Source organism: Centroberyx gerrardi, chromosome 23 (genome assembly GCF_048128805.1).
Source record: "Centroberyx gerrardi isolate f3 chromosome 23, fCenGer3.hap1.cur.20231027, whole genome shotgun sequence".
In the NCBI taxonomy this organism is placed as follows: Eukaryota; Metazoa; Chordata; class Actinopteri; order Beryciformes; family Berycidae; genus Centroberyx; species Centroberyx gerrardi.
In genome coordinates this window covers 14,884,453-14,899,288 of record NC_136019.1, presented here as the reverse complement: position 1 = coordinate 14,899,288, position 14,836 = coordinate 14,884,453, and the positions used below count along the sequence as shown (strand labels likewise).

The window sequence follows — 14,836 nt, the reverse complement described above, 5'->3', positions numbered from 1 at the left end:
TGAATACTATATGTGTGTGTGTATACGTATAACCAATTGCCCCACCGGGGACAAATAAAGTTATTGAACTTGAACTTCATGTGTTTGGGCATCCGTTGCGATGTGTTAGGTTTGAAATATTTTTTTTTACGATTTTCAAATAACTGAATTGAGATGAAAGTGGAAGAGAAAATATTCAGCATTTGTGTGTGTGTGTGTGTGTGTGTGTGTAGGTGCTACTTTTGACGTGGCCATGCGGTTCCTATCCGAATGTCCCTGGAAAAGACTCCAGGAGCTGAGAGCTTTGATCCCCAACGTCCCGTTCCAGATGCTGCTGAGAGGGGCCAACGCCGTGGGCTACACCAACTACCCCGACAACGCTGTGTTCAAGTGAGTTACACACACACACTCGCACACACACACACTTTGAATTTTCAACTTTCATCTCAATTCAGTTATTTGAAAATCAGAAAAAATACCAGGAGTCTAAATGTGGACACACACACACACACACACACACAAACACACACACACATTCTTTTCCAAATGCTTCTAAATGGATGGACTGTCTTCAATGATGCAATGTAAACATACACACAGACACAAACACAAGCAGCGGTGTAAATATGGACACACGGGCACACACACATTCCATTCCAAATGCATCCACTATACAATAACAACCCACAAAACACACACACACATAGACACATTCACATGAATTCAGGTCAGTGTGCTCCTATTGCCTCCTACCATCAGCAATAAGTGAGTTACACCCCCCCGCACACACACACACACAGCAGCAGCATACATAGACACAGATGTACACTAGTAAGACATTCCTTTCTAAATGCCAACTACTCCAATAATGTTGTAGAATAGTGGGCTTGACACATGTACACACACGCGCACACACACACACACACACACACACACACACACACGGAAGCATATGCCTACACACTAGAGCCTACCCACAACTATACACATACAACATAAGTGCTTTCAAGCATACACACACACACACACACACACACACACACACACACACACACACACACACGCACACACTCTTTCCAAATGGATACACTAGCTACCTCAGTGATGTAGATGAGTCACATACACACACACACACACACACACACACACAATGGCACTTTGTAGACACACAGACAGATACGCATGCAGGTACACACATGTGCACTCACTTGCACGCACACACACACACACACACACACAAACATAGACAAGGACACACACACACCCACACAGTGTAATCCCCCTCACCTGAAATAAATTAGCAGTGGCTTTATGACTAATGCAGCTGTCCCCTCCTCCCTCCTTCCCATTGAATCACACACTGACCTCCCTCTCCTCCCTCTCTCCTCTCCTCTTTCCTATCATATACTCATTATTTACCCCCTCCCTCCTATAGCTCCCATTTTTATACCTCCATTCATCTCTCTGCATTATACACTTCCCTTCCCTCTATCCCTCTCTTCTCAACTCCCTCTTTCTTTGCCTGCTCCTCTCCATCTCTCTCCTCTCCTCTCTCCTCTCGGTGTCCCATAGGGGGAGTGCCATCAAAAATTTGCAGATGATTGTGATTAATGGCTTTGATCTATTTGCCCCGCGCTCTACCCATTTCTCTCTCTGTCTCGCTCCCTCAATCCCTCCATCTCTCTCTCCCACTCTCTCTCCCGCCACGTTTTCGGCGAGGTAGCTGAGAGCCAAACGGCCCGAGCGTCTTCATTAACGAAATCAAATCAAAGTGTAATTTCATTTAATCTAATTGATTTAGAGTGCATTTCACGGGGTCACGGTACACTTTGCAGCGAAGGGGGAAGTAAAATGCTGAAATATATAAAAAGCCCGGAGGATTTAAAGGGTCATATGATTGCTAACTAGATCTTCTTGTCACTTTAAGCAGCAAATTAACTTTTTGAAGAAACAAGCTCGGCGCTCGGCGTCCTGTTGTGCAACGAGGAAATTGGTCGCCTCTGCTCTGTGTGTCGGGCGTGTAGCGCTGCACCGTGCTTCTGAAATGATGCCAAGCTCGATCACGCTGTCCGCTAGACATACACAGTGTGCTTTAAAGTGTTTGCACGCACTACAGTGAGCTAAATAAGTACTGGACACAGAAGTGGGGCTGCTAATCTTCTCATGAGTTTATTTGCCAAAAGAAAACAAGTCTATGTAAACATTCCATTTGCAGCAACGCGGATAAGCTCACCCCAGTTATGAAAACCATGAATACGATACCTAGGGTAAAGCAATAATAGCAGGGATTTACCACTAGCTGCTTGGATAATGAGGCGGGTATACATTTCTTTCCATTTATTGTCGGCTCCTACAGTCTGTGTAAGATCACTCTTCATAGAAAATAGTGGGAATATTCTGTTTGCTCAGGTAGAGGGATATTTATGAGCGGCGATATGGAGAAGGATATAAACGGCTTATCCCAGCCCGGATGTGCGCTGTTATCTGGAATACAGTGTGCATGAAGATAAACTCATTGTTTGTGTGTGTGTGTGTGGGGGGGGGGTGTTATGTGTGTGATAATCTTATGAGTCTTGCCTGCCTCCTTAACATTTCTCTCTCTCTCTGTCTGACTCAGAAAGCGATGAAACGATGTATGCATGTGCCGCTGACTAACGTCGTTTCCCTTTGCGTCTCCCTCCCAGGTTCTGCGAGGTGGCCAAGGAGAACGGCATGGACATCTTCCGCGTGTTCGACTCCCTGAACTACCTGCCCAACATGCTGCTGGGCATGGAGGCGGCGGGAGCGGCGGGCGGCGTGGTGGAGGCCGCCATCTCCTACACCGGCGACGTCTCCGACCCGATGAGGCAGAAGTACTCGCTGGACTACTATCTGAAACTGGCCGACGAGCTGGTCAAAGCCGGAACGCACATACTCTGCATCAAGGTGAGGAGATAAAAAAAAAAGATGTAACTTAGTGCTTATTTTAAGGAGAAGTAGACCAAACTAACTTTTAAATACTTGCTTGTGATAGTCTAAAACTTCCTGGCGCTTATTGTGTGGCTCTCTCTGGAAATCCCTCCCCATCTGGCACCTAAACAAAATAAAATGAGCTGTAAAGAATATTTGCAAATACTTTCTCACTCAGGTCTGGGGTACACACTCCGTCACACATGCATGCACATGTGCGAGCATGTATATCATCACAATCAGGACTTGAAATTGGCACTAGCCACCGGCCAAACTTTCTGGCTGTCTGGCTCGGCTGGTGTCTGTCAGTTCTATTTGGCATTTTGGCAGCGAGCTATTATGTATTCAGTCAGTTTAATCTATGGTAAAAACTATTTTGGCAGTTAAATTAAAATCGGCTATGGAAATTCCTAATCCACTTCCCACTATCTAATCATGTAAGCTAGCTGCAATGTGTGTTGTCTCGCTGCTCACCTGTTGGGTTTTACTTCTGAAAAATTTCTCAGACTGGATCAATTAAGTCCTCCTATTACTACTACTAGCCTACAGCTACCACTAGGACAGTGATTACTACCACCACTACTACAACTACCACCACTTCTACTACTTGTTATAGTACGACTACTACTTTCACCACCATCACTGCTGCTGCTAATACTACTGATTCATTTTACTACTATTTTACATGATATCTAGCACTTAAAACCTAACAAAAAAAAATCATGTTTCAATATTGTTGGCAAAGGTTTGTAATATTCTACAGTGGATTTCAAGAGCATGTGCCAGTTTTTTTTTTGTATTTTTTTTTTTCAATTAGCAGGTCTATCATTTGGAGTAAAACCCTTTACATATAATGACACAGACACACAAAACGCATTCTAATTTTCCACTTTCTATCATACATGTCACAGTATCTTTCTGATTACTAGAAACACTCACATGTTAACCGCTGAACACTGCCTGAAATTTTTAGACTCGCTCCCACACAAATAACTTGTATACTCGCTGCCCTTATCTAAAATGAACAGACTGATAATGCTCACATTGCATTAATTCCTTTATTCAAGCATGACAGAATATTTTCAAACGTGAAATGATAAACTCCCTCGCCGCCACAGTTGCGAGGCGTCGCACGCGGCAGCGGCAATCTCACAAAAGGCTGGCAGAGCTAATGAGGTTAACTTTTAATGGAGGAAATGAGCATCCATCAGAGGTTCATGGAGCGCAGTGAGCACCAAAGGCAGTGCAACTAAACATCTAAGCTCCAAGTCTGGGATTTTTGTGTGAATATCAATTAAGGATGATATAATCATCCTTAAAAGTGTGTGAACCCCTCGATTTTTATCATTATTTTGTTGTGCTAATGAATAACTTTAAAATGCATTTTTAGGAGTTTTCTTGTCTGAGATCTACAAAAGTGTAGGGAAAATATTTTTTTTTATATGTGTAGGTGTAAAATTAAAGTATGGTAAAGTATACATATTGTTTTTTTTATTTTGGGCCAGTTAACGGCATCACTGGCACATATTTGTTCAGCACACTTTATGGTATAAAATGTCGCTCAGACTTCAAATTCCATATTTCCTTCACTTATTTTCCCCCTTTTCCTGCTCTCTCTCTCTCTCTCTCTCTCTCTCTCTCTCTCTCTCTCTCTCTCCAGGACATGGCCGGCCTGCTGAAGCCGGAGGGCAGCAAGCTCCTGATCGGCGCTCTGCGGGACCGTTTCCCGGACGTGCCCATCCACGTTCACACACACGACACGGCGGGCGCCGGTGTGGCCGCCATGCTGGCCTGCGCCGAGGCCGGGGCCGACGTGGTGGATGTGGCGGTGCGTATACAGCGGTGTATCTTTGTCCTACAGATCACACCGGTTTCTAACAGACTCAACGATAGCGCTTTGGGAAATGTCTTGACGTTTTCTAATCGGTGTGTAAAGTACAAAACAAACTGGTCGGCTTTCAGTGTGGGCATTCATTTTATTTTGGATGAAAATGAGTATCTAAACCATAATTGGGGAAAAAAAACCATTTGATAGTTTGTAAGACTGCATTCATTATCATAATAGTTTCCACTGGTGATGGAATATGTGGAATATCATGGTTTTTTTAAGAGGTGTATTCCAGACAGGGGACTGGGAAATTCAGTGGGGAAGTCGGGGAATATCAAGGAATTTTGCAACTGGGCCACTACAAGAGTATACCAGAAAGTATTTTTCAATTTTATTCAAACTTTTATTGCTTTAGATGGTGTTTTTCAGCTGTTTTAGTGGAGTAGTGGAAACCAGACTGAAAAACAACATTTTTAAGTCACTGAAGTTATGGGAAGTCGTGAAAACGTCCTGAAATTTTACTTCAGGGCCACGGTGGGAACCCTGATATTCAATAAGTTCTGACAAGTGTACCCATTCTGACTTAATTTACACCATAAATTATTTGGTGGCATAGGTCTACCTGTAATTTATCCTGTTAACAACTTGACCAAACAGTCATTTTCTACCAATAGCCACATTTTGGAGGCGGGGTGCACCTGTGAAATGTTGCTGAAATGGTGACAAGACTGATTTTTGAGCCCAGAAATATATCTCTCATTGTGTTTGCTGACACACGGCAACAATGTGGACAGCTTCATTAAAACTACAGGCTGCTTTTTATGTTTTTGGGTTGTTCCGCTGTTTGCTTGCACACAACACTGTACTGTATGTTAGGCACTGGTGACTGTCAGTCCTGGAGGATTTTGCTTGTATCGGTTCCAATAGTTTAGTCATAGTTTAAAATTGTTTTTCTACACCGTCTGAAAAATAATTTCAGGGGGGGTAACATTGGTTTAGGCACACACACACACACACACACACACAAGATGAACCACACTGGAATACACAGAAGCGCAGGGGTAAATGGGGGTGGGGGACGTCCAAGACCTACAGGCTTTTGGACATAAAAATCCTATTCCTTTCTAATGGGAAATTGCTGTTTTATTGTGCTTTTTCTCAGTAATGCACATACATGCATACAAACACGGAACACATACATACAGTACATACGAGCACCCATTTCAAGATCAAGATTCAAGATTTCCTTTTATTGTCATTGTACAAGTACAATGGAATTGCATTTGCAGCTCCCTGAGTTTGATGCATACACAACAAACAACAATAAACAAGCACACCCATACATGCCCATAAATATGCAGATCTCTACCTCCCTTTCTTCTTTTTTAAAACACATTCTCCATGACACACTAATCTGTGGACACACAAAACACACATTTACAACGATTGAGGCGTTTCATCATATAGTATTCATATTGACTTTGTGTCTGCAGGTGGACTCTATGGCCGGAATGACCTCTCAACCCAGCATGGGAGCCATTGTGGCCTGCGCCAAGGGAACCAAGCTTGACACTGGTAAGTGGCGAGCTCACCAGCCTGTCAGTCAAAGCGGTGTTTCCCGAACCGAGGCTCTGCACCTCATGGATCACAAGACCTAACAGTTTGAGAGGGAGGATCTGTATTAGAGAGAGACCTTGGTAGAAAATGAGCAGCCGCATTGGATATGATCTGCAGTGGAACAGTGCAGCAATTGAAGCAAATGAAGAATTCACTACTAAACGCTATCAATTTTCAGGGGGGAAAAAACTTTCATCTTTCCCATCATTTGTTTTAATTTAGTGCAATCAGTCATTTTTTTAGAGTAGGGGCCATCTTTTGTCAAGATGAGTGGATATCTTATGTTGGAGCAAATATCTTCAAACATCCACATTAAATCCAGCTCTCAGTATCTTGTGCTGCTGCGAATGATGAGGCAGAACAGATCTTAGATTACCAGTCCTGCTCTGAAATTATTTCTGAGTGTCTCTCCGAGAGGCTCTTGCTTTACATGAGGGGGAAAAAACAATCAATCAGCCAATCAATAAATGACAGAGCACATCACTGATTATGGTCCTAAGGCAGGCGGACTGACACGTTCCGCTTGTGGAGTGATTAAAACACCCACAGCCAATCCTGAGAGGGAGACAGACGCAGAGAAAGCCAGAAGTTGTGTTCAATATAATCTGATGGTCTGTTGTAAAAATAAAGCAGTCTTGCGCCACAAAATAAGAGATTGAAGAACACTTCAGATGATAGTATGAACTGGAAGCGGAGAAGGGTCAGTACTTTATTTAGGCGACTCATTCGCTTTCCCCACCCACATTTTCCCAGTCTATCTGGGGATTCAAACCAGCGACCTTAAAGTCACAAGCCTGCTTCTCTAGCCTCTAGACCACTGCCACCCTGTAAAGCACTGTGACACGCAGTTTATGTAAGATTTTCACTTTAATCTAGCCTACAATCTTCTCAGTAGGTCCAAAGATATGGTGGAGGGATGAATTCTTATTCATACAAGAGTCCGGTAGGCCTCTCAAATTGTCTTTGGTAGAGCAAAGTAAAAAACAAGAATAAACACTGGTGTTGCTATTGAAAGGAGAAACTTGAGACAGACCAAAGGAATTAAAATTGATGGCGAGTTGGCTGCAATTTACGTTATCTAACATTTGTTATCTGGACTGTTGCCATCGGGGAAACTAACTAGATCTAATAACTCATTTCCATGAGCCAGCTGAGCGGGCTGAGCCTAAAAAAAAAGGGAAAAGGGAAAGCCCAGTTAGTTATAATGTGTTTCCATTATATACAGAGCTAACCGGGCTAATGTTGTGTTTGTTGCTATGCTGCGTCGCTGTAGTGTCAAGATGTTACTAACGTTATAAGCTTTTCGTCTGTTATGCTAACCGTGGTTAAGTTTAGACCACCGATTGGCTGAGAAATTATGAATCGAGAACTTAGATTTGGTGTAGTTTTATGTTGTCTTTTGTATTTTTCTCTAAATCTACAGAGAGTTTAGTTACCTAAGACACTCTTAAAGTGTTAAAATCAACACTGCCAGTGTTTATGAGTCCAACTGACACACACACACACACATATGCAGATGGTCAGAATTTACAACCACAATTTAGGCATTTAGCTGACACTCTAACCCAGAGTGACTTGAAATAAGTGGCACAGCAGAATCACTCAACATTCAGGGATCCCATTAATTGGAAGAAGCGGGTCAAGCAATAAACAAAACACACACACCCCTTATTACTAGCACTGAGAGAGAAAACATTATCGCCCATCAGCTCTATTTATGATGATCATCTGGTCTCGATGATAATAATCTATAGCTCACAAGCCCTGCAGTGTAACCCATGCTGTTACTGTGTTTCTCTTTTAGCTGTTGCACTTTGTGTTTCTAATAACGTTATTATTAGTCATGCAACAGGGCAATGAGTCATTTCTATAACCTCAATAGTGCAGAATGCAATGCAGCCATGTTGTGACATTTTGGGTTACGGGGAGCTTTCTCTCCCTACACACATAACCCACAACTAAATCGTTCAGCTGAATTGTTCTGAAGTTCACACCCGTTGCCAAAAGTTGTTCAGGGAAATGTAGGAAATCACTAACTGAACTAGAAGTAAACGAGACAGATTGACAAAAAGTGGGTACACCAAAAAAAGTTAATTACAACACTTTATCACAAAATAACTCCTGGAGCGCAGTGAACATGACAGATTGATGATATATAACTGTAAGAGTGTCAGAGGGAGAGGAATCCTCGCAGCATTAAGGAGCAGTCCAGTTCGGTGCCAGATTATCAATTTGCGGACATACAGTACCTAGGAAAAGAGCGATAGAGAGGCAAAGTCGTTACTCAAGAGCGCCTATGTACAGCTTAAATGGTTTTCCAAGTCTGTGTTGCCGACGTCGATTTATTCATGGAATATCAATTTGTTTCATTTGAGCCCGGGATTGGAATGCAGGAAATCTCTCGCTCACACACACGTGCCGGCAGTCGCCCTCTGTCCCGACGTGACCCCGCCGCATGCATTATGCATACACATGCAGACAAACCCTCCTCCTTCCTGCCATATCCTTTTCTACCTGTCACCTTCCACTCCTCTCTCCTTTTCATCCCTGCCTCCCTTTATGTCTCTCTCTCTCTCTCTCTCTCCCCCTCACCTTCCATCTCCGTTTGCCTCTCTCACTCTTTTTGTAATCAAGCGGTGCGGTGCTTTCAGATACCTCCATACCTCTCCTGACCTTACTCTGTTTACCGCTCTCCTTCCCTCCCTCCTTCAGGCCCCATCTCTGTTTCAAAGCAGTAATCAGTGCTTTGCAGACCACTTTGCCTTCTCCCCCTCTCTCTCTCTCTCTCTCTCTCATTCCCTCCCTCTCTCTCTTCCCTCTTGCCATTTCCTCTCACCCCAAACCCTTCTTTACTAATATCTCTCTGTCCTCCTCCCTTCTTCTCCCTCTCGCTCGGTGACAAAGCAATTAACAGCACTTTGCATGGTTATTTCACTCGCTCTCTCTCTCTCTCTCGCCCAACCTCCCTCGCTCCTTCCTCTTTCTTCAACCCTCAATAGCTCCTCTTTCCTCCTCTCTCTCTCTCTCTCGGCTTCTTTCTTTATCCTAAAGAAATGGTGAAGGCCGTGCTTCGCTGGTTAATTGAGTTGTCCTTAAGCTGTCAGTTCATTTATTCATTCAGACAACTGCAGCCTCAGTACGTACACACACACACACACACACACACACAAACTTCACATTCACTATCTCTTTGTAAGCACTAGGGATGTAAATAAGGAGCAATTTAGTAACCAAGTACTCATTTTCTCTAACCGAAAGGTATTCGATTAGTAATTGAGTATTAAAAATACTATGTGTTTGCATTTCCAACAGGTAACAGAGTACCCGGAATAATTGTTTACATCTCTGCTATGCACATATAGTTGCACACAAACACACACATTAAAAGTAATACATGTGCACACACACACACAAACACTCCTGCAGTTGAATGATGGTGCAGATCATTAACGTGGTCCTTGTGTCTGTTGTGTTTGTTTGAAAAGGCATTATCTGCCTTTTCACCTGCTTTTTTCAGTGAGTTTAGCACACACACACTCTCTCTCTCTCTCTCTCTCTCTCACACACACACACACACACACTCACACACACACACACACACAGACACAGACAGGGCTGAGTGATAGTGTACTTCATTAAGGTTGTCTTGATGTCTCTTATCTGTTTATTTGGCAAGGCATTTCCAGCAGCCGCAACAATGGACCGTTCAGACAAGATGTAGCTGTCAACACACACACACACACACACACACACACACAATGTACACACACATATAGAGGCATACTGAATAGCCTCACACACTGCACACACAGGTACAGTATATTTGCATGCACTGCAGATACACAAATATAAGCATATTGCACACAAACACAAGCAGAAGGTACACACACTGTACAGTGCATAGACATTACTGCATGTGTAAACTCATACAATATACACAAGCTGACTATATACACACACACACACACACACACTGAACCCAGACAAAGAAGACAGTTAGGTGAACAAACACATTAAGCTTCTCGTTCACCCGCCTCATCTCTCCCTCTCTGCATCTGTCTCTTTTCAATTTTCCTTTTTTTTCTCCCCGAATTCTGTCTCTTCTCTCATTTGTCACCATCCATGCATCTTGTAGAGAATGTGTGCACCCATGTGTGAGAGCAAGTGCATGCACGTGTGTGTGTGTGTGTGTGTTTGTGTGTGTGCATTTGTCTTTGTTCTGTGTTTAATACTGTGTGCACACCTCTGTGTGTCTGTCTGTCTGTCTCCTGCATTAGTGAGTTTGTGTTGCTAATGAGTTGTATATTGATGCCATTTTGTCACTGCCAGACAGCCATTCTGTGTGTGTGTGTGTGTGTGTGTGTGTGTGTGTGTGTGGCTGACTGATTGATGGATTAATTGATGATTTTGGAAGTGATACTAGCAGTGATTCCCAAAAAAGCCCCAAAGCTCCCATGTCAAGTGGAGTTACTCGCTGCCTAATTGAGCCAACAAATATTTATTGCCTATGTGATCAAGCCCTTCCACTTCTCATATTCATAATTTGAGATAATAAGGTAAGATTAACTTTATCAGTCCCTGAGGGGAAATTGGGTCATTTCAACAGCAAATAATAGGATACAAATACAAATGTAATAAAATAAAAGAATATTAATGATTGTGCATCTTAATTATACTAGCAAAGACTTTCTACCAGCTAAAACATGCTATATTGACAGATGTTTGCAGTTTAAAGATGAACATATTTACAGTGCAGTGCAAAAGCATATATGTAAATGTGTATTGTGCGTATTATTATTAAAGGAAACACCTAAAACATTTTAACACACTGGTGATGTACCTTGCATTTCTGGGCCATTTTGTTGTTTGATATATATTTCTTTTTTGCTGTGGATAACTGGCCAGACATTAATGATGTGATATTTCCAGCAGCTACAGTGGAGTTAGCAGAAAATGATTCAGCGATCTAAAACATCAACAGTAAACGTCAGGTTTTGGTGTCAGTCCCTCAGCATCAAAGAGGAAGGGTTTCTTTCTAGACTCTCCGTTTTGCACCGACGTTCAGCAATCATACAGAGAGAAATCCATCACAGAAGAGGCAGAGAGACCAATTTCTCCACCGACAGTAGCCTCAGTAGACCAGAATGCATTGCAGCTACAAGACATGTTTTGAGTAAGAGGTGTGACTCTAACGTTTTCTCGACTTGAAAAACTGGTCTCTCTTGCCATGCTGTCGATATTGTTAGTGCTATTGCTCTCTCCACCAACGCATACTGAATGCAACAACTCCTCCTGGGCTTGACATTCTCCTGGGCTTGTCAAAAGGCATTCTGGGAAATGTAGAAAATCAGTAACTGATGTAGAAGTAGATGAGGCAGGTTGAGAGAAAGTGGATACACCAAAAAAGTAAATTACATCACTTCATCCCAAAATAACTCCAGGACTGCATTGGATATCACAAATTGATAATATCTAACAGTGGAAGGGACAGCAAACAAGGTGAAATGTGTTTTATCTGGGAAAATAAAGCTACTACATATTGTTCCTTTTATATTTGTCCACTTCATGATTTCTTGTTTGGTGGAAACAAAAGTCTGCGTTTTGTCCAAACACAAAGCTTGAGTGTATGGAGCGGAGTATTGGGTGGTCGGTCGGTGCAGGGAGCGGGCGAGAGTTGAACTGAGTTAACACTTGAATCCTCAGAGGCCGCTGCTCCGCTGAACATGCCGTCACTTCCACTTGTAGACTGAGGCTTTAATCTCACAATGTAAGTTGAAAAGAAAGCTACAAGAACATGATGATTTGTACAGTTCTCAAACAGAGAAGGAAATGGACCTAATTACGAGCCGGTTTGGCAGCCGGCTGAATTTGAGCATTAATTTCACATTAATTTCACAGTGGCTCTATTTCCCTGACAAGATCACAGTCAACGCACGCAAACACTTTTTGGAGTACTTACTAGCTTTTAATTACAAAAACTCCGAGCTCTCCACTCACTTACCGAGGACATCATGGGCTGAGTTTGTCTCATTAACACGACTGATTCTCGTCATCATTAGCCAAGCTCAGTGCGCTCAGAAGAAAGCCTGTGCCGCCACTTCCATCGCGGAATTAAAAGAAACGCCGCTTCTTGTCAAGGTAATCTACTTTGGTGCACCTCCACCGGCTGCCATCGAAAGTTGTCATGAAGATGAGCAGCGGATGTTTTCCTACAGGCAGCAGAGTGCAGAATTTCAGAGGGATTTAATGAACGGCTCAGATAACAGACGTGGCAAAAAGGGAAGTTAAACATGTTGAATAAATTATCAGTCAGTTATACTTATTGGCCAATTCTTATAATTATACTTTCATTAAACTGTAGTTTCATTGTTCATTTTTTTGGGGGGGGATGTCTAATGTGGTTTCTGAATTTTGATGAGTTGACTTTAATTAACAAGCAGTATTAGCTGTCAGTTTGGCTTCGACTCAATGGAGTACTCAGTGGTCGCCGAACTACTCAGTGGATTTTCTGTCCTGTGGTATTAATTCACTTTTTTAGGCAAAGTGCTGTACAGTTGTCATTATTTTTGCTATTATATGAAGGCTGTAACAAGTTCTTCTTTTCACTGCCATTGTGAAGATTTCAATACAGCGCTGTCCCCGACTCCTCTGCCAAAGTGCCCAGTGTGCACTCTGAAGTCTCTGAGATGGTGATGAGAAAATGAACAAACAGGGATTCTGGGTGTATTACTCTGAATTTATTAGCCTGAATTACCCAGCATCATTTGCAGTCTTGCCCTGCCCTTAATGTCTGCGCTGAGCCTTTGTATACTACGCCTCTTTAGCCCCAGGAGGAAGGCCCATGCTTCATAAGGCTCATAACTTGCACTGTGTATTTTATCCTACTTAGTATATGTCATGGTACATTGGTCCAGTGCGATGCTGGACATTCACCATCCCCCTCAGCAGCTGCAGTCATGCTGTATGCCATGCTGCCTGAATGCACATAGTGACTGAATGCTGAATTTATGTTTGTACAGTTACTAGTTTGTATGCTACTGTAGTTATATCTCTGCACCAATGTCAAATTACTGTTTTTATTTATTGTACTTATTGGCATGTAAAAAAAATTGCAAATTAAGAGTGCATAAGAGACATAAGCAAGAAATTTGGAAAGTTCAAACCTTAAAACAAATGCTACTGTAATGTTTAGAGCAACGATGCCTTTGCCGTAATGGTAATCAACAATTACCAGACATTCTGTGGCAGCCATGTTAAGAGCTCCAGCCACATGGCTATTCAAGAATCTTGATTTTATAAAATAATATGCCCATTCTTCATACATTTTTATTCAGTGGCCTCCACTTTCTAAAAGTTTAATGCCTTTTGTCTGCCATTTTGTCTCGCTGTACGTATTGACCATATAGCCATATCCATTTACTTCACAATCACTTATTAGTTAGAAACTGGTAAAAGTCTTTGTTGGAGTTGCGGTAGAAGCTCAGGAATTTGTCTGTGGAAATCTCCAGATTAAGCCATAAAAGTCTGTTTCAAATTGTTTTAGATCGATGTTTTCAAGTCTCATTGTCAAAAGACTGTAAATTTCAGCATTGTGTGCATTGAAAGTTATTCTGATTTGATGTCATTTTGCTCTGCTGTTTTCCAGGCATTGCTCTGGAGAAGGTCTTTGACTACAGTGAATACTGGGAAGTGGCCAGAGGCCTCTACGCTCCGTTCGACTGCACCGCCACCATGAAGTCTGGCAACGCTGACGTCTATGAGAACGAGATACCTGGAGGACAGTACACCAACCTGCACTTCCAGGTACACTGAGCCATTCTGCTCTTTTGATTGTCTTTTCTGTGATTGGTCTGTAGGCTAAATGAGTTAGTCAGTGCTGGCGGTGGGTCTGTGCATCTGTGAGGATGTATACAGTATTAGCCCCAGTGAATCACTAGAGGTCATTGATATTGGACAAGCCAGCATGTATACAGTATATTTAATGTTGCTGTATGCCACTCCAATAATGCATACCCCCTAAGCACCTTAAAAGCACTAGCGCCCTTTTTTTTACTCTGATTGACAGCTTACAACGCAGTGTAATTTGTTAAAAACATATGATCATCAGTGGAAAACATCAACTTATTTTCTCCCAGTTCCGGGACAGTTTCTGCAGGACATTATCGTCCTTTTCATTAATACTCGTGTCAGTTTTTTATGGTATCTGCCCAAAGCTAGATGCAAGTAATGTGTGAGTAAAATGTAATATAGGAAATGCAATGATCAGAGGCACTGTTACGGAAACTCTGAACAAAAATGCTGCCTGAACGACTTATTTCAGCATTTGCTAATGCTGCACGGCACATTAAGTGCAAACCGGAGTCTCCGGCGCCTACACAGTGCACAGTCACACTCTGAAACGTGTCACTGACAATTTGAAAGTGACTGAATCCACAGCGCTGCGCAACCACTGGAAAATATATG

The 14,836-nt window shown here is 42.5% G+C and overlaps 1 protein-coding gene across 1 annotated transcript in view; it reads left to right on the top strand.

The window, feature by feature from the left end:
• LOC139917252 (pyruvate carboxylase, mitochondrial-like) overlaps nt 1–14,836 on the top strand; it is a 281,612-nt gene that overhangs the window by 233,523 nt on the left and 33,253 nt on the right. Inside the window, exons 16-20 of the mRNA XM_078291757.1 lie at nt 213–369; nt 2,664–2,904; nt 4,589–4,756; nt 6,250–6,331; nt 14,019–14,176. Of these exons, the coding sequence (XP_078147883.1) occupies nt 213–369; nt 2,664–2,904; nt 4,589–4,756; nt 6,250–6,331; nt 14,019–14,176 (806 nt within the window). The remainder of the gene's footprint in view (nt 1–212; nt 370–2,663; nt 2,905–4,588; nt 4,757–6,249; nt 6,332–14,018; nt 14,177–14,836) is intronic.